The 22,040-nt window shown below is 36.4% G+C and overlaps 1 protein-coding gene across 1 annotated transcript in view; it reads left to right on the top strand.

Annotated features, from left to right (window-relative positions):
* DOCK2 (dedicator of cytokinesis 2) overlaps positions 1–22,040 on the top strand; it is a 226,577-nt gene that overhangs the window by 171,614 nt on the left and 32,923 nt on the right. The window contains exons 31-37 of the mRNA XM_026098443.2: positions 3,721–3,821; positions 3,922–3,980; positions 6,498–6,646; positions 14,743–14,828; positions 18,759–18,915; positions 19,748–19,788; positions 21,105–21,195. Coding sequence (XP_025954228.1) covers positions 3,721–3,821; positions 3,922–3,980; positions 6,498–6,646; positions 14,743–14,828; positions 18,759–18,915; positions 19,748–19,788; positions 21,105–21,195 — 684 coding nt within the window. The remainder of the gene's footprint in view (positions 1–3,720; positions 3,822–3,921; positions 3,981–6,497; positions 6,647–14,742; positions 14,829–18,758; positions 18,916–19,747; positions 19,789–21,104; positions 21,196–22,040) is intronic.

The raw sequence follows: 22,040 nt of genomic DNA, 5'->3' as shown, positions 1-22,040 counted from the left end.
TCCAGGCTTTTAAGGCTGTGTGGTGAAGGTCTCTGTGTTATTTTGTTTACACTTACTTTCCATAGAGATTAATGAAAATATATTAACATCTCCCCCAAACAAATCAATATACTGCTTTTTTTTCATTTTCTTTGTGCAGCATATCTGTTTGATCAAAAAACAGATATCTAGTGATGTATCTTGGCAGAAGCATCTGAGAAGAAGTGATGATTGAATTTCAGTATTTGTGATCAATCCAGAAGCATATTTTAGCTATTTATTTAAAAGACAAGTTAGTGTTCACTTGCTTGAACTTGTGTATACTCAAAAGACTAGCTAAAGGTAGTCAAAACAGATATTTGTTGTAAATTATTTCATTATAATTGGTGGAAAAATGTATTTCAGTATGTGTGAGAGAGAACGTGACTGGGATAAAATTATCACATGCTAAAAGTGTAATATGTCCTGGAAATCGACGCAACATTTCTTGCAAACATCATTCACAGTTTTGAGAAGGTTAGTTCCAGCTAACCTGCCTCAACAACGGTGACAGCTGGGTGTATTTTGCAGTTATGCACACATGGAGAATTAAGTGCCATTTTCCTACAAAATGAAAGTAATGAACCCAGTGTCTGTTTGGAATACGTTATGTTTGCTGGTCTCAAGGGCCTGAGCTTGCCTTTTCCATAGTATTCCCCAATAAAGTTTACAAAAATACTATCTAGTCTTCTAGATATTGTGAAATATTAGAGTACTTTTAGTATCGTAATTTGTATCAGAAACTCAAAAACGTCAGTCTAAATGTCCTTTTTACTTAGCTAAGTCATTTGCTCCCTCTGTTTGAACACATTTATCTATTTGCTATTGCTTTTAATGCTTCTTCACTTAAGTCTTCCAAAGAAAGTCTCTTTCAAGTTTTTTACACTTAATCGAAAGAGTTGAACAAAGACATTCATAGAGAAAATGATGGGTAAAAGGTAGGCCTTAGAACTGGTGCAAAAGAGCCACTGGTTTTGCAGGTTTGTATGAAGAGGGGAGCAGCAGAATGCTTTACTGGAGCCTTTACATTTGGTAGCTATGCAGAAAATATCATCCAGATCTCTTCTTCCTTACGAGATGAGAAGTTTCTTATTATACATTATTTAGCAACTTTCCAATATGTCAGCTGCCACATTTTCTAGTGGGAAGGCACCTTGTGTGTTCTGAAAAAAACGGAGTCAGAAATCCTCCTCCTTTCTGTTTTTTTAGCTCTTATACACCCAGGGGTGTAGTCAGATCCAAAGGAGCTTAAAAGACTTGTAAAAACACTGCGTGCAAATTTTGCAGCTGAATTCAGTTTATTAACATGATTCTGAGCCTGTGCAGTTCACATCATGCTCAGCCAATGCCGTCTCCTTGTTTAGAAGTGTTAACACACACTAAGTCGGTCTATACAGATACTGTCAACTGCTGCATCACGGTAGGAGTTTGCAGTGAAGGAGTTTGCAGCAGATACCTAATTGCAGGAAGGGGGTCACTTCTCAGCTCTAGCCTCGTCCCTGAGTGCTCTGTCCCAGCCTACGGCTCAGCAGCAGAGCTCCTGTCAGCAAGCAGCAAGGGGCGAGTACCCCGTGTCGGCACGTGAGCTCGGCTCTCCTCCCGGAGCTGCGCTGCTTCACTTCAGCCCTGCCATGTGCTAGGTAGCTTGATGTGCAAATGCAAAACATACTGCAGTGCTAGCGTGGGCTTAAGAGAAAACAAAACTGGCCTTGTAAGCATATTGTTTGCATGGCCTATCTGTACATGTGCCTGCATGTGCTTTTTTTTTTTTTTTTTTTTTTTTTTTTTACTATTGAGAGACTGCTGTGCCTTAGCAGGTTGTGACCCTAGTTCTGGTACTTAAAAGCTTGCAAGTCCTTCACTTGAATATAGTATTGAAATGCCAAGTATCTTGTTTCTTCAGCCCTCATAGACTGTTCTGTGGAAAAAAGGAAATGCATTTTATAAATAAGGTTATCAAGAGAAGAGTCTTTAGGGTGTTTCTCTGACAAAGGTAGCATTGAACTTGGATTTATTACATGAATAAATAGACCATTAACCATAATTATAAGGCTTCATTTTCCTCCCCCCTGAGCAGGAATGATTTGAGAAGTTTTCCATTTTACCTATGCAGAGTATATTTCCTAGGTATTGGCAAATACAGCTTCTCTAGTCAAAACCTCTAACCTGGTCATATTACTCTTTGCCCTTTGGAGCATGAATAACATTTATTATGGGGGGGAAAATGCCCTGAGCTAGTACATACTACTTTAAACTATAAAAAAAAAATAGATATGAACATAAATTAAGCGTTTCTGTTAGGAGAACTGTTGCCTTAGTAGCACTAATATTCACATATAGTTTCTAATAAGGTTGTAGTTTGGATGAATTCAGACCATCTTTGAGTGGTGTAAAATATAGCGGATTAATACAAGTCTCCAGTGCAATGCTGCTCGAGTCTGTGGAGCTGCACCAGGGATAACTGTGCTCTCTGGGCTGTAAATTCCTGAAGACAGAAGCAGGCCTCCGAAGGGCTGCGGAGTGAGCAAAGGCCGTTAAGGAGAGCTTTAGTAAAGCCTTGGGCTTCTAGCAGAAGGAATAAATTGAACGCACGAGCTTTTTGACATTAAAGAGGGTGTTTGAGAATTTCATTTAGTATAGGAAATATCCGTATTCTTTGTGTGTATTTTTGGGGGGTTGGTATCTGTTCTTCATGGTTATTTCTGCACAAGAGAGTTTTCCAGATTGTAATGGACAGACAGTAGCATTTCTACAGCATTTAGTGCACATTCCCCAACCTAGGACTGTATTTCACCTTGCAGAATTAATAGCTATGTAATCATGTTATTTTGTTTTCATACTTTAAGTTACTGCCAAGTGCATTTACTGTTGCCTTTCTGTAGTCTTGGTAACACCATTATGCATGTTTTTAGATACAGATAAGTTTTTAAAAGAAATGTCTAAAACTATTGCTGTTTAGAAGCTTTTGAAAATAGTATTTTCTTCAGATCTTCTTGAATCATCATCCATTGACCACACGTGAAAATTTTTGTCTCCATGAATTTTTGGTGCCGTTTCTGTTTTCGTTCCAATCTCTAGCGTGTGAGAGGGGGATTTAGTTTTGAATCTCTGGAGAACAAGTAATCCGTTCTCAGAAACAAAGGTTGTGCACTGTAAACGTAAGGGTTGCTCTCTCCGTTCAAGTACATGACTCAGTACTAGTTATTCAAGGCCCTATTTTGTCCTTGTTTAATGTAGAGAACTCTTACTGAAATAAATTAGGGTTTCACCCAAGTCTGTTGTTTAATTAGAGCCCAAAGAGAAGGTGGTAGATGCCTTTTGAAGAAGCTCTTAAATACAGTGTAATTACATGGGAAGCCTTTAGCGCCACGTTGTAAAGATTCGCTGGCATGTACTGTATCTCACTAGCCCTGCTATGGTTTGTGGTTTAATGTTGTTAGGTAATGAATCTCATATGAATATTTTTTAGCAATATTTATTCAGATGCTGTGTTATTAAGAGCAAATGCATACTAGTGGTTATTAAAATTCATCTCTCTTGCTTTTCTGCTAATTGCATAATACTAATGATGTATATCTTTGCATAATGTAAGAATCTCATATTGCTTGCATTCGGTTTCATAAATTATTCACCATTATGCATGGTTTAATATTACTCCTGCTTTGCTCAAATCATTATAACTTCCTTATATTCAATTTACAGCTGTGGAACAACTATTTTCATTTGGCTGTGGCTTTTATTACCCAAGATTCACTACAACTAGAAAATTTTTCCCATGCAAAATACAACAAAATCCAGAACAAGTAAGCGAAAACATATACTTTAGCTTATATCTTATACTTTTGTAAAAAAGTGATGATACCGATAATGATAAAGATATCTTTCCTTTTTCTTTTTTTCTAGATACGGAGATATGAGACGTTTAATTGGCTTTGCTATCCGTGACATGTGGTACAAACTTGGTGAGTAAATACATGAACTTAATTGCAACCAAATCCAAAGCATATGTCATGTTTCACTTAAAAAAAAAAAAAAAAAAAAAAAAAAAAAAAAATCTGACATGACCTGCTTTTTAAAATATTCGACCTTAAAATATATTTTTACTCTTGCTACTAGACTTGCAACTGGCATGAAACATTGTATGACTATTGCCTGTTTTTTATTTCTAAGAGAACTTGCAAGGTGTTCTCAGATTTCAGACAAAGGAGGCTGAACTCGGAAGATTTCAGAAACGTTATCTTGCTGAAATTGAGAACCAGATAAATCTCCCTGAGAAGGTTTCTGTTCAGTCTGTTTCCACAGTTCCAGAAATTAGTAGACTCAGAGTTGGATTCCCTTTGGGTTTCAATTCCAAAATGAGAGCATTAACGTTTTTACAGTTTGTATGCAGCGTTGTTTTTCAACTGCGTCTTTGAGAGTTTGGAATAGATGGAACAATAATGTATTGTCCTATGAAAAAAAAACACATTTTTTTTGAAATATGAGATGAAGATAATTGTGATAATATGTATGATTATACTTTGAAATACAAGCTGGATGTCAAATTTCAGACAGCTAATCATGAAAAGACCAGATTTCATCAGAATGTTAACAGAGAAAAGACATAACCTTTTACAACCATTCTATCCGCTTGTCAGGTCTCTTGACCACAAGCCAGTTCTGGTCTGGTCCTGTGTGCCAGTTCAACAGAGTGCTAAGCATAAGCAAATAACGTTTCTTTTTTCTGAGTTGATCATTGTGCCAACTCAGCTAAAATGCAGTCATTTCTTCCAGAGAAACTCATGGAATCGCTGTGTATCAGAAGTTAATCTTGTAAGAATAGTGTGAAATGTTCTTAGTGTATGCAGTAGAGAAGTATTTTTTCAATAATGGGAGTATTTTTAGCAGACTTAAAATTTTAGCCAGAATACACACAGTACCCAAAATTTTAAGATACTTGAATTGAATTTTTTTTCTTCTCCAATTCAGTGTTCATGTAAATAGTTAACGAAAAGCCAGTTGAGTGGATATGATATTTTGCTTAATGGATATGATATTTTGTTTAATTAATATAAAAAGTAGTAATATTTTTAAGTATGTTTTACCAGCAGACAGTCATAATCAGAAGTTCATTGGATATTATGAAAAGTAAAAGATTGACCTGGTATTTTAAGGCATTTTGACAGTTTTGTCTAGCATATTGTTGAAGACCAGGATATTGTTTTCTAATATCACAAATGTATTATTACTTTATTCAAATAATACTGGGTCTATATATCCACTGGTAAAACAAGGGCCTGCAGACTGAAAAATGTTTCAAACTAAATGTGCCATTTAATAATAAATGCCCTTTCCAGTTACTTTCTATAATTTTCAAGCTCTTACTATATCTTTAACAAAAAGGAACCTGCGTTTTGAAAAGCAGTACAGTGTCTCAGGTATAAACCACATTTGTGGGATATCTATTTAAAGCAAGATTCACACAGGCAAATGCACGTCAAAGGATCTCATACTGTGACCTTCACTTATAGTGCCTTTCAATTTATAAACTGACTGGCTCTCTGAGGCAGATTATCTTCCTTTGTCCAGTGCAGTAATTGTGATATTTGAGGAGATTTTGCCCTTCATCTCTGAAGTGGAAATAACAGTTGCTGATGGCAGGATAGACTTTCAAAAGAGCTTTTTTTACAGAAAGTTGTGTGCTAAGGATTTTTTTTGGTTTAAGGCAAGTGTGAGATTAGCCTCTTGCTCAAGCGATAGATGTTGCTATTGTTTAGCTGGAGATTTCTCTTTCTTTTTACTACTGTTACCCAAGGCTTGCTTAGGAGAGTGAAGTTTTTTTAGAGGTGAATGGATAGTTACGTTACATGCGAATTTCTCTAGTTTTCAGAAATTACACAGATCTGTTATGTAGGTATTGGAAGTGGTTCAGTCATGATAAATTTCTTTTCAATCTTACTGATGTTAGTGGTTTCACTAGGATTAATATAGATTTAAATCAACGTGAGCAGAAGGAAAAATAATGTTGCATAAAACTATTGAAATAATAGTTCAGTTATGCTTAGAGTTACATCAGTATGGAACTGAGATGAATTTTTTACTCCTTTATAGCCCAGAAAGGGGAACATACTGTATAGTTCTCTCCTACTGATAGAATTTGGGGGGTTCTTAGTTTTTTGATTATTTTCCACTCGTAAAGATTTGTGAGGAAATATCAATAGTTGAAAAATGGAAATATTCCCCGAAAGTGTCAGTTCAGTGTGCTGGCGTACATGCTTATTTCTGGTACTGGATTCTAGCATCTTGGAATGAGACAATGTCCATTACTGTGCTACCTGCTTTAGAGAAGGAATGGAGACAAGTGAGTAACAGTAAGACTGTTACTAACATAGATGGTTACAACACTGTTTCAAATGGCTGCATATCCTCAATCATCTCCTAACAATTTTATTGTTTATTTTATTGTTTATTCAAATACCCAATTTGCCATCCTGTTTTAGGACAGAATAAAATTTGCTTTATTCCGGGGATGGTTGGGCCCATCTTGGAAATGACTCTTATTCCAGAAGTTGAACTACGAAAAGCCACGATCCCGATCTTTTTTGACATGATGCTATGTGAATATCAAAGGACAGGAGAATTCAAAAAGGTAATAACAAAAAAATTGTGTAGAAACTGTTTAATAATAGCACTGTGAAAATATGCACAGAAAAAAATTGGTACTCTGTGTAAAAACTCATTAAAATGGCATGTAATGATTTTATTTTTGGTAAATGTGTAGTGTGGGGTTTTCTGCTTGCAGAAACTAAAATGCAAAGAGTTTAGAGCACAAGGAAGAACTACTGTTCAAGTGAGTGTAGGCTCTCCAAGGTGTTTTCGTTGGACTTAACTAAAATGTTCTTCGCAATGACAGCAGTAAAGCACTGGAATGGGGGCCCAGAGAGGTTGCAGCATCTTCATTCTTGGAGATGCTCAAAATTTGACTGGACAAGGTCTTGAGCAACCAGAGGTGACATAGAAGTCAGTCCTGTGTTAGGTAAGGGTTGCGTTTAAATGACCTCCAGAGGTATCTTCTGATCTAAATTTTTGTATGATTCCTCTTTGTGATATAGATCTTGAGACACTGTAACTTCAGTTTTTTAATACAAAATATCTGACTTAAGTTGCAGTATGAAACTAATCACGTATTACTAGATTTCTTAGAAAACCCTAGTTTTTCTCCATTTTGTTTTGTGAGAAATGGTCCCTGTGGAAAATTGACAGTCCTAAGATGTTTTTTTACTGAAATTTTGATGAGGAAAAAGATTTTTAAATTGCAAATTTTAAATTAAATATTTTGATATTAAAATATTTTGTGTTCTAGTTATTATATTTATCCCTCCTTTCATTTAAAAAGGCAGAATGTAAAAGAACACAGGTTTTTTTTGTTTTTTACAATTTACTAACTCGAAAGAATTTGAAAAGTAAAATCTGTGAATATATAATATTGAAACTTTAGTTGGGAAAATGAATATTTAAAAAAGGTGTAATGGGAAACAGATTTTCTTGGTGTCACTGTTGATTAAGCCTTGTTTTCCAACTGGAAGTGTTTTCTCTCTCTCAAAAAAAAAAAAAAAAAAAAAACCAAAAAAGAAAACAACCCCACTTGACTGTTGTGTTGCAAGTCTGTGGAAGTCCTGAGTGGCACGTGAGTGTGGTTCATGGGATAGGACACTTGGCAATACAGTCTAGATCTCCTGATGCTGCTTACTGTGGGTCCTTGGGCATTCAGCATCTGTCCTTTTCTATTTAACTTTTCCATTCTCTGCAGGCCCTCTGGGGCATGTACTTACCTTGTTTTGTGTTTGTACAGTGCCTTACATGGTAGATTTTAACTTGGAGATGTAGACACTGCTTTTACCCAAATTATTAATTCAGAACAGTCTGTGTAGCAGTAAGTGGCAAACAAAAAAGTCATAATTCTAGAGATTCTTAAGAAAGTAAATGTAAATATGTCACTCTTTTATACCCAGCTATGTTTTAATGCTTTAAGTCATATGGGGCATTTTTGGGTCAACTAAGTGCAGAGCAAACCAGCAGATGGAATTTCCATTTTGGTCTGTATTTTACCACAAAGCTTTTGGTTTAAGGCCAAGATTAAAAAACAGTTTGCTTCTGCACATCTGTTCCCTCCGTGTCCTATTAGCCCTATATTTGCCTTCTTAAAAATGGTTTCCTGCTCTTGGCTTATGCTTCATCTCTTGGGATATCTGTACAGATCAAAAAACCCTGGAAACTCATCCAGCTGACTGATTAACAAGGGCACCAGCTGAAGAGCCTAGGAGATGCAAGACACTTAAGTGACCCTTAAATCACTACTTATGCTTATATAAATAAGTCTCAGGTGATTTTTTAACTGCCGAATAATGAGAACATTGATATTTATTACAGCTTATGGATAACAGTTAATGGTTTTTATCAGATTGCACTGATTTATTAATGTAGCAGGGATGTGTCAATGGATTCTAATCATTCTACTTCAGAAATTAAAATCACGTACCGATCGAGAATTGTTTCCTCTCTCCATTCTTATGGATGTGGTAATTAAGATAAATTTCTCAAAACTGCCTTTGTAAGTTTGGCAATTCTGGTAATTTTTTAAAATATATTTTTAAAGGAAAGGCGCATTGAGCTTTAATTACTTAAAATTATTGCTATTTCATTTAGGAAAAGGGAAGAATATGAATCAAAAATGATTTGATACGCAGATGCAAACTCTAGCTTGTACTAGTGGACGATTTTGAAATAGAAGTTGGCATTTTATATTAGTAGGATATTTTATTAAAGCTTTAGTATAAAATTTTGAGAATGATAAAGTTTCATTTCAAGACTGCCTTAGGCACGCACGAGTCTAGATCTCATTGACATTCAATTAAAACATAATTGTACTGATTTTTTTCTTCTTTTTAAATTTAATTAACTTCTCATAAGAGGGAGGCGGGGGGAAAAGAGCACATACAGAGACATCTGAGTCACATGCAGAGTCTGTACTGGCAGTGAAACCAGAGCACTTGTCTGGTACTTGACACACCAGTTACTAAGCTTCCCCGAAAGGCTGATTTCACTGGCTTGGTGGGGTGCTGTGCTGAGATGTCTGTGTGGCCGTATACGTTGGGCTGGTGCTAGCTCAGGTGTCTTGCTCCCTTGTATGCAATATATGTGCTATTATTCACCTGACTCCTTTTGAAAAGTATACTCTAAGTGAGGTAAGTATATAAAGGTTATTTAATTTTTTCAAACTGGAACATTATTTAGCTATTTCTAGGAAAATATAGCTAATCCCAGAAAAAACCAAATTTCACCTGTGGTCATCCTAAGAATGACATATTATTTACATACATACTTCATATAATGGAATATATACATAGGTCTATGATCTATGCATTTTCTTTGTGATCCTTCGTTTTACTTTGCACATGTAACTTCCATTTGCCGAGAAGAAATTTTATATAAACTTATAATTTTAAGTCTAACTAAAAATGTAGGGAGGAAGGCTTTATCTACTAATTTTAACCATGAAGGCTCTATCTATTATTAGCTCACAGAGCTAGAAACCTCGGAAAGGTAAGCTAGTCCACATGCGTTAGGTATGTGTGGATAGAATTAACTTATTGCTGCACATATATCCACTTCTCCTTCAGATACAAAGGGAAGCAAGTTGCCCATCTGTCGGACACATGATGTTAAAAGAGTCCCATTCTTCAAATACTGATAAGCCATCTTTTCTTCAAAGAATCGAGCTTTATATTTTATCAGGACTTCCCAAAGCAGGGCATGTCATCAAGCAAACTAGTAGTGTTTGCAGTAACTGATAATGTGACATGAAAAGCTTTTTTTTTAAAAAAAAAGAAAGAAAAAACAAAACCTTTAAAATACCTTAAAAAGCAAAACCAACGGATTAGTTCATTGCAGAGTCGAGAAAATATCTTTCAAGTAAACGTGGATCCAAGTTATGTTAAAGATTTAACTTTGGCTTAGGAAATATTAGTTCATCTGTATTCATATTTCTGTCCAAATAAAAGTTTCTGTTCATATTTGGAATATTCACTTTAATATCTCTCATTGGTTCCATCAATTGCTGAAGCCATCTGTGGAAATATTCTACAATTACTTTCTTCCCGGACCATTGCTGAAAAGAGCAAGTAGTTCTGACCGATGACGTGTCCTTGGGCTTACACAGTTGATGGGACTAGAGGGTAGATGTTTACTCCTTGTGAAGCTGCTGGAGTCATGCATCTCTCTGAGCTAAGAGCTGCGAAAGTTCACTAAAGGAGTGAATGCAAGCGTTCTCAGCAGGCTCCTTGCAGGAAATACCCATATCATACTCTCATATTTCATACTCTTGGAATTTGATTATACTGAAGGATTTTAGAAGCATGTGAAATCATCTCATTAGCAAAAACAAAGTTTATTTCAGTTTGTATAGCTAGGTGCTTCAGACCAATCCATGTAGAAAAAGTAAAGATGATATGTGGTTGGCACTGAAGTCTATTCAAGGGTGTGGAGACTCTTGTGGCCTTTTAATTAGATAAGAAGGCAATTTTAAAGCCAAATTCATGCCAAGTACAGTTAGGCAACCTCTACTGAAGTTAGTGGAGGAATAAGCCTTACCAGGGCTGAATTTTAGCACAGAGACATTAAAACTTTCTTCTGTATTCCTGCCAGCTCTTTTATTTATTTGGTTCAGGCAGCCAGCTTTTTTTGTGGCTTGTTGAGAACCTGCAGGAAAAAAGCTTAGAAAGAGTTTTTTGGTCAGATCCAGCATCTGTGAAATTATTGCCTCTTAGAGAAGTAATCAGTTCCCTACCTGCTGAATAAGTACTGGGGAAGGATTTAAGAGGTGGATGATTTTTAACTGATGCTTGACTTGCACTGCATTTGCAGATTTATGTCTACAAAAAAATTGGATGTTTTTATTTAATATTGCCTTATCCTGAAACCACTGCGTACCTATCTTAGACACACTAAATACAGATGAATTCTGAGCCCTTTAAACTTCTTTTCAGCCCGGACCAGAGAGAGTAATTTTTTTTTCTTTGCTGTTTCTCAGTACCACCGCTACATTTCAGTGAAAGCTCTTTATTCTCTCATATTGGTACAGTATGTACTGTTCCACTGGCAGTCTGTAATTTGGCTTCTAATTACAGAGCAAGAGCTAATATTGGAGCAGCAAAACCGACAAGTAACAGAGAGGGCAAAGAATTGTTCTGGATCACAGTGCATTTGTAAAGTACTCCTAACAAACCAAAAATGTTTGTGGGCTCTTCAGAAAAAATAAGGTTCCCTCTTATTTGGCATTTTTTGAGAGAAGCAACAGAACACCTCTTCAGTCTTCTTCCCAAGAGCAGCTTGCAGCATCAAGGTGGCCCAGCAGACCTGGGGTTGGCTGCACTGCATCTGCCTGTTGCTTTGATGGGTGCTGACTGAGTGATGGTGCTCTGGAACAAAGTTCTCCTGCATCAGTGCCGGAGCGTGCTCGCTGCTGCGAGAGAAGGAAAGCTGAGGGATTCTACCATGAAGAGATTCCCTCTGGAAGCGAGCACATAATATTTTTAACTTAAAACTCTGAATTTGAGTAGAGCGTGGATTTTCTTCTGTTCTGCCCTCAGGGGTGCATCCAAGGCTTCAAGCAAGCTCACTGCTTCTCTCAAATGTCTTCTAATCTGCACCCTTCCGCATGCTTCTCTTACTCTTGTCTTTCCTGTGTTGCATCCTTAGAAGAAATTGCCCGTCTGAACATGGGCACTTTTTCCCAGGGCATGAACAAGCTTTCATTTTTAGTGTGGCTCTAGTTGACTGGTAGGGCAACAGAACAGGCACAACATAAACAAGCAATTTTCCTTTCTGCTGCATCACCATGCATTATTTAACAGAATATGAAACATACAGTGCTTATACAAAAAATTAGAAACAAAAAATTAATATATGTTTGCTATATCTGAATAATTTATTCTTATGCTATTCAAAGACTTCAGTAGAAAAGCGGGGGGAAGGATTAGGAAGTATTGAGACTGCATAAAGAAGACAAGTACAGCTGTATTAAAAGAGACTTAAAATGTGTTGGCATTATAAACTTCTAATTCTCTGATGGTGCAGATTCTTCACAAATGGGTATCATGGCTGATGGTGTCTGAACATGATACACATAGCTGGGTGAGAAAAAAGAATTAACAGTTGTAGCTTCAGTAAAATTTCGAGGTTCATGTATGCCGCTTCCCTTCAGAGGCCATACCCGAACAGAAGGAAAGCATAGTGAAAGGGTGTATGCAGCCTGTCAGCAGTACTAAAAGTCTGGGCTTTGAATCAAAGTCCTGTTAAGTTAGTTGCTGTGCAATAGAGGGTAAAAGATTGCATCTAATTGAAAAATCGTTGAGAAATGTAAATGAAAAATCAGTAAAGAAATGTTTAAAAAAAAAAAAAAGAATGCTAGTGGGGATGCAGTAATGCTAGGAAACTTTTGGAGACATTTTAATTTTCGATTTTATTTCTTTATTTATTTTAGATTAGATTTTAATCTAAGAAGCCAAAAAGATAAAGAACGAAGGATCAAAGGAAATTATCAGACAAGTGGCTTAGAAACAATGAAGGAGTTCAGTGAAGGCTGAGCACAGAACAGCGTTAAACTGGCTGAGGTTACTGGAGAAGATAAAAAGTGTTCCCTCTCTAGTTAGATCAGTTAGAGATTGGTCAATAAAAGAGTGACTCTGCCTTTAAGGGGTTTTCCTTTGGGTGCTGTACTTGTATTGGTGCTGTTTCCAACCTGCAGGTGCAAAAAGATACCCATTTCTTCACAACATAATATTTGAAGCTTTGGAAAAATCATGCTAATAGGCCAGCTGCTTTTAAGGTTTTTTCTAACTTATTAAAACTTGCAACATTTCAATATTAAGATTTTCTTTCTGCTAAGCTTATTGAATTATTTTTCTGCTGTGCAGTATTTTTATATTACATTAATTAGTTTTTTGTTTTCCAAGATTAATATTTTTAGTAAGGTTATTTTAAAATCAGCTCTTTGGAACACTTTATTTTTTTTCTAAATTGTTTTAGATTGTATCTGGGGGACAATAATAGACGTTGCCCAGGAATTTCATCCCAAATGCCTTTGTCTACACTGGACAATATTAATGGGGGTATATTTTTCTTAAAATCCATTCCCAGTAAATTTCCACCTGACTTAAGATATTTCATGTATATTTTTAACTTTTCGACTAGTATTTTTCATTTTCCATTATAAAAAGCACTCATCTTTTGTGTTTCCATTGTTGCTAAGAAATATCATCTTTCAATGACACTTTTTGAATGTACAAATCTTAATGTTTTAAGCCTCTTGGAGAAGAAAGAAGAAATCATATGCATTTATTATAACTTCCACTATTTTCATTTCCTGAACTTTGAGACCTTGCAAACTAATTACAAATTCTTATTTAAACATGGTAAATTGACTTAATTTTTTCAATATGACAAAGCACTTTCCTGTGTATAATGTATTGCAAGAGATTTGAAGTGACAAATTGCAACTGTATATTAATATTGCAACACAATAACATTTATAGTTAAGATGTGATCCTGCAAAGTGCTGGGTTAAAATACAATCTAACATGTACTTCCATTTCTTTAAGAATTAAGGTTATATTAGTGACCTTGAACTTTTCCAGAGATTTTGCCTGGAGTTTATAGGACTTTAAAGATGTCAAGCTATTGGCATTGATGATTTAGGTACATACTAATGACTACAGTTTTACAGACTTGCATTATTTTCCAGATTTTTTTATTTTAACCCATGTGGCAAACTTGGAAAATACCTGTTTTATCTTTTGTGAATGTTGAAGACATTGTTCCCTCAATTAATTAGATAAAGCTACCTGTGAATATATACATAAGAGTTTGTTACAGAATAGAACAGGAGAGGCAAATAGTAAAGATCAGAGCTTCAGATACCCAGCTCTCAGAAAGTTGTCGTGGGAACAACTGAGCCCAGTAGTTAGGTCGAAGTTGGAGAAACAACTGCCCAGACTGGGATAGAGTGCTTCTCTGTAGCCTAAGTTTGGGATAAAAGTAAAACCTAGAGCCCTTGGGGTTTTAAGAGTTGGCTGATTAGGGATTGCTGCCACACTGTGAGTCACTGGAGAAATTTTAACAAGTTTTCTGTCTTTTTTTGCAAACAAGCTGCATAGATTCCTTTTCAGGTCAGAAAGCAGAAAAAGGTGCTATCTTGCCTTACAAGTAGAGGAATAAGGCTGCTGACTCCAAAGGAAAGTGCTGTAACACTGAAAAGTTAACTTTTAGATATCTTGTTTGCTATTTTTGACAGTTAACATATCAATGCTTCCTAGTTAAGGCATAGATAGAGCTAACAAACAGCAATTAAATAAGGCACTGCATACTGTAGGATTGTTCATTCATATTTCGTCCGGGTGGAAGTGATTCCATTTCGAGCTGGAATCCAGCATTTCAGATCGGAGGTGTTCTATGAAAACCCACAGTACACACAATGTAACCTTGTGTCCTCAGGTTATTTTGTCTGTTTTTACTAAGGAACTATCATTTAGAGATACTCAGTCTGGAGTGTGTTATGCAACTGGAATAAGTTCAAGCCTTGGGGATGTGTGATGTAGCTATGCGAAAATATTCATATGATGTCATTTCAAACTTTATTTAACCTCTAGATATCTGCTCAATGTTTCAATTTTTTGCTTTCTTTATTAGTTTGAGAATGAAATCATTTTAAAGTTGGACCATGAGGTGGAAGGAGGACGTGGAGATGAACACTATATGCAGTTGTTTGAGTCAATGTAAGTAATGCATTAGAATAAATGTCTTCAGGGTGTGTTTTTATCTCATTGTTGCTCCAGAGAATATCCTCTGAACTTGCGTAAGGTGACAGTCCTAGCATGAGAACAGTGTAAGGTGCTGCAATTTAATAAAAATATTTCTAAGAACTCTTAAAGCCTGAAATGGCTAAAATAGACTTCAGAAAGTACTGATACTTTTTCAGATATTCTCTTTTAGAAAAAGGATCAGTATGCAATATAAAAATACTCATGGAATCTGTTATGCTGGCAAGGACAGATTAAGTTTTAGGAATGTCTCCTTTGCTTCCTAGAATGTCATGACTCTGTAAACTGAGAGCATTAATTTGATTTTTTTGTTTTGAATGTTTACTCTTTGGTTGCTAATCTTAAGATACCTAAGAGGTGATGCAGACTAGCTCTTGGTATGACAGAGAACAGGCCTGGAAGTAGAGGGTCCTGTTATCGCACTGCCTAACCTGTTGCTACCATTCATCGTCTCTAATATTGGAGATTCAGCAAACACAGTAGACATTTATTATGGTGCTTAAATTTCCTTCCTGGCAGTAAGTTTTTTTGCAAGCATCTATACTAAATCTTCCTTCCCTCAGTTTAAGCCAATTATTTCTTGTTGTATCCATAGAATGTATAAGGAATCATTTATTCCATTTCGCTTTGCAGCAGATTTTAACAAATTTGACGACTGTGATTAAGTTCCCTTCAGTCTTCTCTTTGGGGTAAACAACCCCAGTATTTCATTTCTTTTATCATATGCCATGTTTTCTAGACCCTGAATCATTCCTGCTTAGTCTACATCTATCTTGTAAAAAGTTGTCTTAAAGTTTGAGCGAGTATACAAACTGAAACTTTATCAGTGTTAAGAGTCAGGATTCCTTCACATCCCGTGTATGAGATTCATGTTCAAAGATTATTTCCTTTTTCCGAGCTGTGTAACAGTACTTGTGCTCAGTGTTCAGTATACTCTCGCATTCAAGTCTTTTGCTAGAGAACTGGTACCTATCCAGTTAATTTCTATCTTTCATTTACATAGTTGATTAGTCTTATCAAATATACTACATTTGTAAGGTACCTTTTCTTTCTCTTAGACCTATCTTCCCTCCGTCTTCCCCCCTTCCCCCCCCCCCCCAACTTTACCACAGTCTGGGAGACTTCAAGATGCTTCAAGGCCTCTACATTTCCAAAAACACAGTAATGTGGTTTTATATTGTCTGCAGATTTTCTGTTCCACTCTCAACATTGCTTAATGATGCAGGTAAAGGAACAGTTGCAGCAGAGGCTGGTGACTAGGCTGTCTGACCTTGTTCTCTCCTTTTTTTTCTTCCTACTTTCACACCTTCCAAAGCAGGGATTTCAGCCTTCTGCCTGCAAATTTCTATCCCAACTGAGTAGAGACCCAGTTAACTTGGATTCCAGCTGTATGCCTTTGCTCTTATTCTCATCAACTTGTTTCCAGTAACACTCTGCATCTCTGCATAGTTCCAGTTGTCACCTGAATGCAGATATTTAGCAGCAGTCAATAACTGTCTTATGTTTTGGTGTTCGCCTTTGCGACCAACACTTAGCCAAGTAGGTTGATTGCTGGGAACTTGCTCACACCCACTACACTAAACAGGGTCAGCAAGGCTTAAGCACTGCCTTGCAGGAGTCCGTACTCCTGTATGTTAGCATGCGCTACAGCAGGGTTGCGGCCTGTGCTACCAAGCACTGTCCCAGACAATATCAAAGAAGAGCTGAGTTACTACGGAGCAGGTGAGCGGCTGTTACAGATAGACAGAACAGACAAGGCTACCCTGTTTGAGGAAACAGCAGAGAATTTAGCTGTGTGAATACAGGCTATGCCATGCCACTTGTACGCAGGCTCAGACAATGAGCTTCTGAGTAACTTGTTTCCAATAACTGGAAATAAGCTTTCTTCTTGCCCTCTCTTGGAAAAATCTGTTAAAGTTTTGCTGCTTTTTTTTTTTTTTTTTTCCCAATTGGTGTAGCTGTACAGAGCTAAACAAGATAACTTTTGAGATCTTCCCTCGTGAGCTACGTATTTCTTTCTCCTGTTCATCTTGTAGTTTTCCTCTAAACCTATTGCGGTTCATCTTCCTGCAGTGATTGGAATTGTGTGCTATATTGTCAGTGAGTTCTCAGGGATAGCTTGTGTTTTATGTCAATGATTTTCTACCTGTATTGAGGAAAAAGTGATGCACGGTGACTCATGTTTGTCTCATGATGAAGTAGTGTTTCTAGGTCTGTCTTGTTTGCTCTCATTCCAACTGAACGTACAGCAGAAATGCCTAATAGTCTCTGAGGTGGCGACTGTACTTTCTTGTGCTACGTGTCATCCTATTTCTGATACTCACATCTGTAAAATAACCCATTTTTTCCTGAATGATATTCCAGTCTCCTATATGATTCTGAGGCTTTCCAACTTTCTTTTCTACAAATCTCATTTAACATTCTCCAGTCTTTTATGTCTTCAGTTTTTATCTGTCAGTCTCTGTCCATCACACCTTGTACAATATAAATATTCATTTGGACACACGTGTACACCCCTCCTCCGTCTTGGACCTGTACAAACAAAGGAATAAACATTAGGTGCTGGTTTTACTTTGCTTGAATGAAAAGTTCAAGACTGGTACTTGGCTGAGGCCCCATTCTAGGCCATAGTTTGGATGATTTCTTTGCAGTAGAAGTTACTGTGAGTAAGTATTTTCTGAAGAAAATCTAAGTGATTCTGAGAAGTTAAAAAAAATATATATTATGATTGATTAAAAATATATTACTTTATAATGAAAGTTAAAAAAAACAAGTGCACTTCCTTAAGGATTAATTCTAAATTATTTAATATATTTGCATATAAATTGACAACTGTTAATGAAACACTAAGAGGTCAAGAATTATGGATAATGTATCAGTTAAACTGCCCTGCTTATGCACACAGCATAGTTGCAGTGAGGATTTTGCAATTGCTAGCTTGTTTTTACTATTTTCCTGCAACATGTACAGTGATTTTCATATACTATTAATAGAATATGCCCAATGTGCATGTAATAACTTGTGTGTGTATATTAAAGTAAAAATAGAATAGGGTTTGTTAGATGGAAGCCCAATGCAAGACGAGAATCCTAAGGGGAAACTAGCTTTTAAGCAAAGGAAGAAAATAATCCTTAATGAGATGCTGGTAATCATTTCATATGTTTAAACAGCTCAGCTTGGAAAACAAAGCTATTGAGAGCAATGTGAAGCTTCTGCTCCTTAATCACTTCAGCACTTTATAGAAATAGCATGTACTAATGTTTTGCTAATGCAAACTGAAAAATGCTGATGTATAAAACTCATTTTCCCATCTTTTTATCAAAAAAGCACTAACTGCATTTTCTGAGTCCACAGAAAGATTGTCATTTGATTTTGGTTATTTATTAAAGGCAAATTGCTCTAGTGAAGTCTTTTTAGAACATCTTTTTTGTGACCTAAAATTTTAGTTTATCTTAGATTGAGCTTTCTACTGAAATGTAACCTTACAAAGAGGAAATCATTGTTGCATTTTATGTTACACAGTAACAGAGGAAGGGAAGGTCTAATATTTATCGGAGTAGCATGACGCTCAGGGGTCCTGAGTTCGTATTCATGCTGTACCACAGACTCAGTTTGACTTCGTTTTAAAAATATACATGTTTTCCCTTGAACTTGCAGTCATTTTCAGACAAGAAAAGTAAATAATTCATTTTCTTTGTCTAGATTTATTTCCCGTCTGTCTTTCGGATGTCTAAATTACCAACCCACAATGGGAATTTCCATTACATTCTGTATTTGTTTTAGCATTGTAATACAGTACTTGCCTCCAGGTCCAAACAGAGTTTCAGCTGATGGGACACTAATTCTGACAGCACTGTAAAATCATTTTGTTGTCTGTGTTTGCAGTCTTACAGAGTGTGCATGTCAGTATCCTGACATTTTTAACTTGGTTGAAAATTTTGTCAACCTGGTTAAAGGCCTCTTGGAGAAGCTGCTGGATTACCGAACTGTGATGAATGACGAAAGCAAGGACAACCGCATGAGCTGCACTGTGAACTTACTGGTACGTCCTCTTTTGCAATCCCTGTGTGAGAATGGGGAAGGCCTTCAGAATCCATTTACAAAAGATGGGAGCAAATCTTCCTGGGGGAGTGATTTACAATGCTCAATAGTGATTTAAACCCTGGGGCAAGAGGTTTTTATCCGTTTTGGTACATTTCAGCCTTTCCCTTGTTGTGTTTGGCAAAATAGAAGTATTTAAGTTAACTTAGGTACTGCAAACAGGTAAATCGCATCTAATCTGCTATTCAAAGCAAGAAGCTAACCCATGTGAAGGTAGAGTGGTGATTAAGGTATCTCTGCATTACATTGCATGCATACATAGTAGGGGAATACCCACTGAGTCTTAAATCTCACTCAGATAGTGGCCCCCTTAAAGATACTGCACAACAGTGTTAGACATATCAACTTCAGTCAATGCCAACCTTTTTTGTAGTCAGCAGGTAGAGCCAGAGCATATAGTATCTTGTGTTAATGCCCTTGGATAACCATATTTTCCCCTCCTCCAAAAGAAAAACTATGACAAATGATTTCTTTAGCAAATTAAGGTATTTACTATGTAAGTATAATAACACTTACTGATAATTAATTAAAATGTTAACTGAAAAAGCAATAGTACCAGGTCTAAACTTAAGACAATTTGTAAATAATGTATACCTTACAACGATATTTGTAATTTCAGCTTTAAATTTTTAAATGAAAAATGCAGAATTATGTTTTGTTTTGAATATGACTGAAAAGAAAAGCAAAATCTCAGCATAAATATTTTTATCTTGTATAAGTGTTTTAATAAGAGAGATTAGAAAATAACATTTAAATAATGTTTCTATCCCTAGAATTTCTACAAAGACATTAACCGTGAAGGGATGTATATCAGGTATGGCAGTTGCTCTGTTGCGTCTGTTTTGGAGAGGGCAATAATACCTATGAATCCTGTTTTTTTTTTTATCATCCTACTTGAATTTGTGTTACTCCATGGTAGTTTACCATCCACGATGACTATGTTGTATTTTTAATCCATTGTTTGCCAGACTTGAGTTTTGATGGAGAATATATCGTGCATTCAGAATGGCAGAGAAACTATTCATAGTTTTGTAGAATTGTGCAGTCTACAGAGCATCTTTAAATGTGCAGTACACTGCATGAAATGCTGAATTACTAGTAAAACACTCTTCTGTAAGAGCTGTAGCTATATTGGCAGGTTTTTCGTTATGCGACATGGCATCATGTTGTCTCCAAGGGTTTTTTGTATGAACTGTAGCAAATCTTGCTGTCCAAGAGCTCACTGTTCCCTGCCTCTCTTGTCATTCTTCAAAATCAGCAGAACTATCTGCTGTACACAGCCCAGAGTCTTAGCTGAGAAAGAGTGCTGAGGGCGGTCTGGAGCTAAGTCTGGAGCTACGCGCTGGAGTGGCAGGGCGCAGGCGATGCTCCCTCTGCTGACATTGCTGAGGGAGAGTCATTTCAGTAGGGTTAATAGCTGGGTGCGGTAATACCTTAAACTGCTTCAGCAAGGTATGTCGGAGTCCCCCTGTCAAAACCCCCGTTGCATGCAGGAGAACATGCACTGGGCCATCCCACCTCTCTCTCTGCGCTGCTGGAAGAGAGGTGGCTTCAGTGGGCTGCAGTTGGACTGGTAACAGTAATGCTGCCCGAGGAATCAGGGAGAACACTGGGAACACATAACTTAGAGCAGCTTTTCTGCCCCTACCACCTTGCCAGGTTGTATGGAAGTCTCCATTGTCTTTCTGGACCAGTATTTTCCTTTTTCCTTTACATGGTGTTATCTGCTGTGTTTGCAAATATTTACATGCAGTCAAAAATGCTACAGTGGAAGGCAGGGTTTTTTGGAACAAGCCACTGGAATCGCAAGTCTGACTTACAGCTCGAGTTGGAGAGGTTGTCCTTCCTCTCCCTCTTAGAGGTGGACTTAACAGTAGTTGGTAGAAGGAGCTTAGCTCTTTTCCCTCTATTTGTGCAAGATGTTTCGGTATACAAAGAGAACATAGAAAAGTCTAGACAAATGAGCAGTGCTTTAACCTCACTCACACAGCATTTCTGAAGACTCTTTGGGTAGAGACTGCATGACATCTCTGAAGTTTCCATTAAAGAGAGTTTATCTAGAACATTTCTGACACTTAGCATTCAAGTCATGTGTATACCTAGACTAATTCTTGTTTTCTCCTCTATTAGATATTTGTATAAATTGCGAGATCTTCATTTAGATTGTGAGAATTACACGGAAGCTGCATATACCCTTCTGCTCCATACGTGGCTCTTGAAGGTTAGATATTCCTAAACTGAATAGCTAAATAAGCTTTTGCAATTTTAAAATTTACAAATAAAAAAGTGATTTTCTTTAATCTCTGATTTACTGCATATTAGTTATTTTCCTTAGGAGTATTCAAGTTTCTAGTTAAAAATACTGTAGCAAGTTATAAAAAATTAATTATAAGAAAGATATGCTGCATTTTTCAGGAAGTTATTCAAAGCCATGTACTGATAAAACTTAATATTTTAGCAGGAATAGCTTTACTTAATAGTGAGAACATAGTGTGCAACTTTTGAAGCCATTTAACTTGCTTGTGTTGAATTTGCTGTTTTCTTGCTATCCCAAATACAACACTGATCAAAATTAAACACCACTTTTCCAGCAATCACAGATGGACGTCTCACTAATCTCATTTTATGTCGTAGGGATCATAATGGCAAAGTATGCTTGCTTTCTTTCGTAAGTGATGTTTATTTTCATGACAACTAATGTTTATTCTCATTGTAACTGATGTGATCAATTGAAATGGTCAGTAAGGTGTGCTTCCATTTCAAGGGAAAATTCAATAATAAATATTTTTGAACAAAATTTGAAATTTATTGTGGAATTTATTTTTGTGCAGAAATATCAAAATTTGGCCTTTCACAGTGCTAGTTTGGTTAATTTTGATGTATAATGCAAAAATAAGAGGTATATTATATATCTTGGTATAGACGAAGATAGTATTATGCATATATATTTTTAGTACAAAAAAATCAAAATAATTATTCAAAATGACACTACTGATATAAAATCTACCAAATGGTTCCCATAGATTTTGATCAAAAGTGTCAGGGGGACATTATTTAAAAAATGTG

This window comes from Dromaius novaehollandiae, chromosome 15 (assembly GCF_036370855.1).
Source record: "Dromaius novaehollandiae isolate bDroNov1 chromosome 15, bDroNov1.hap1, whole genome shotgun sequence".
In the NCBI taxonomy this organism is placed as follows: domain Eukaryota; kingdom Metazoa; phylum Chordata; class Aves; order Casuariiformes; family Dromaiidae; genus Dromaius; species Dromaius novaehollandiae.
This window is presented reverse-complemented; position numbering and strand designations above follow the sequence as displayed.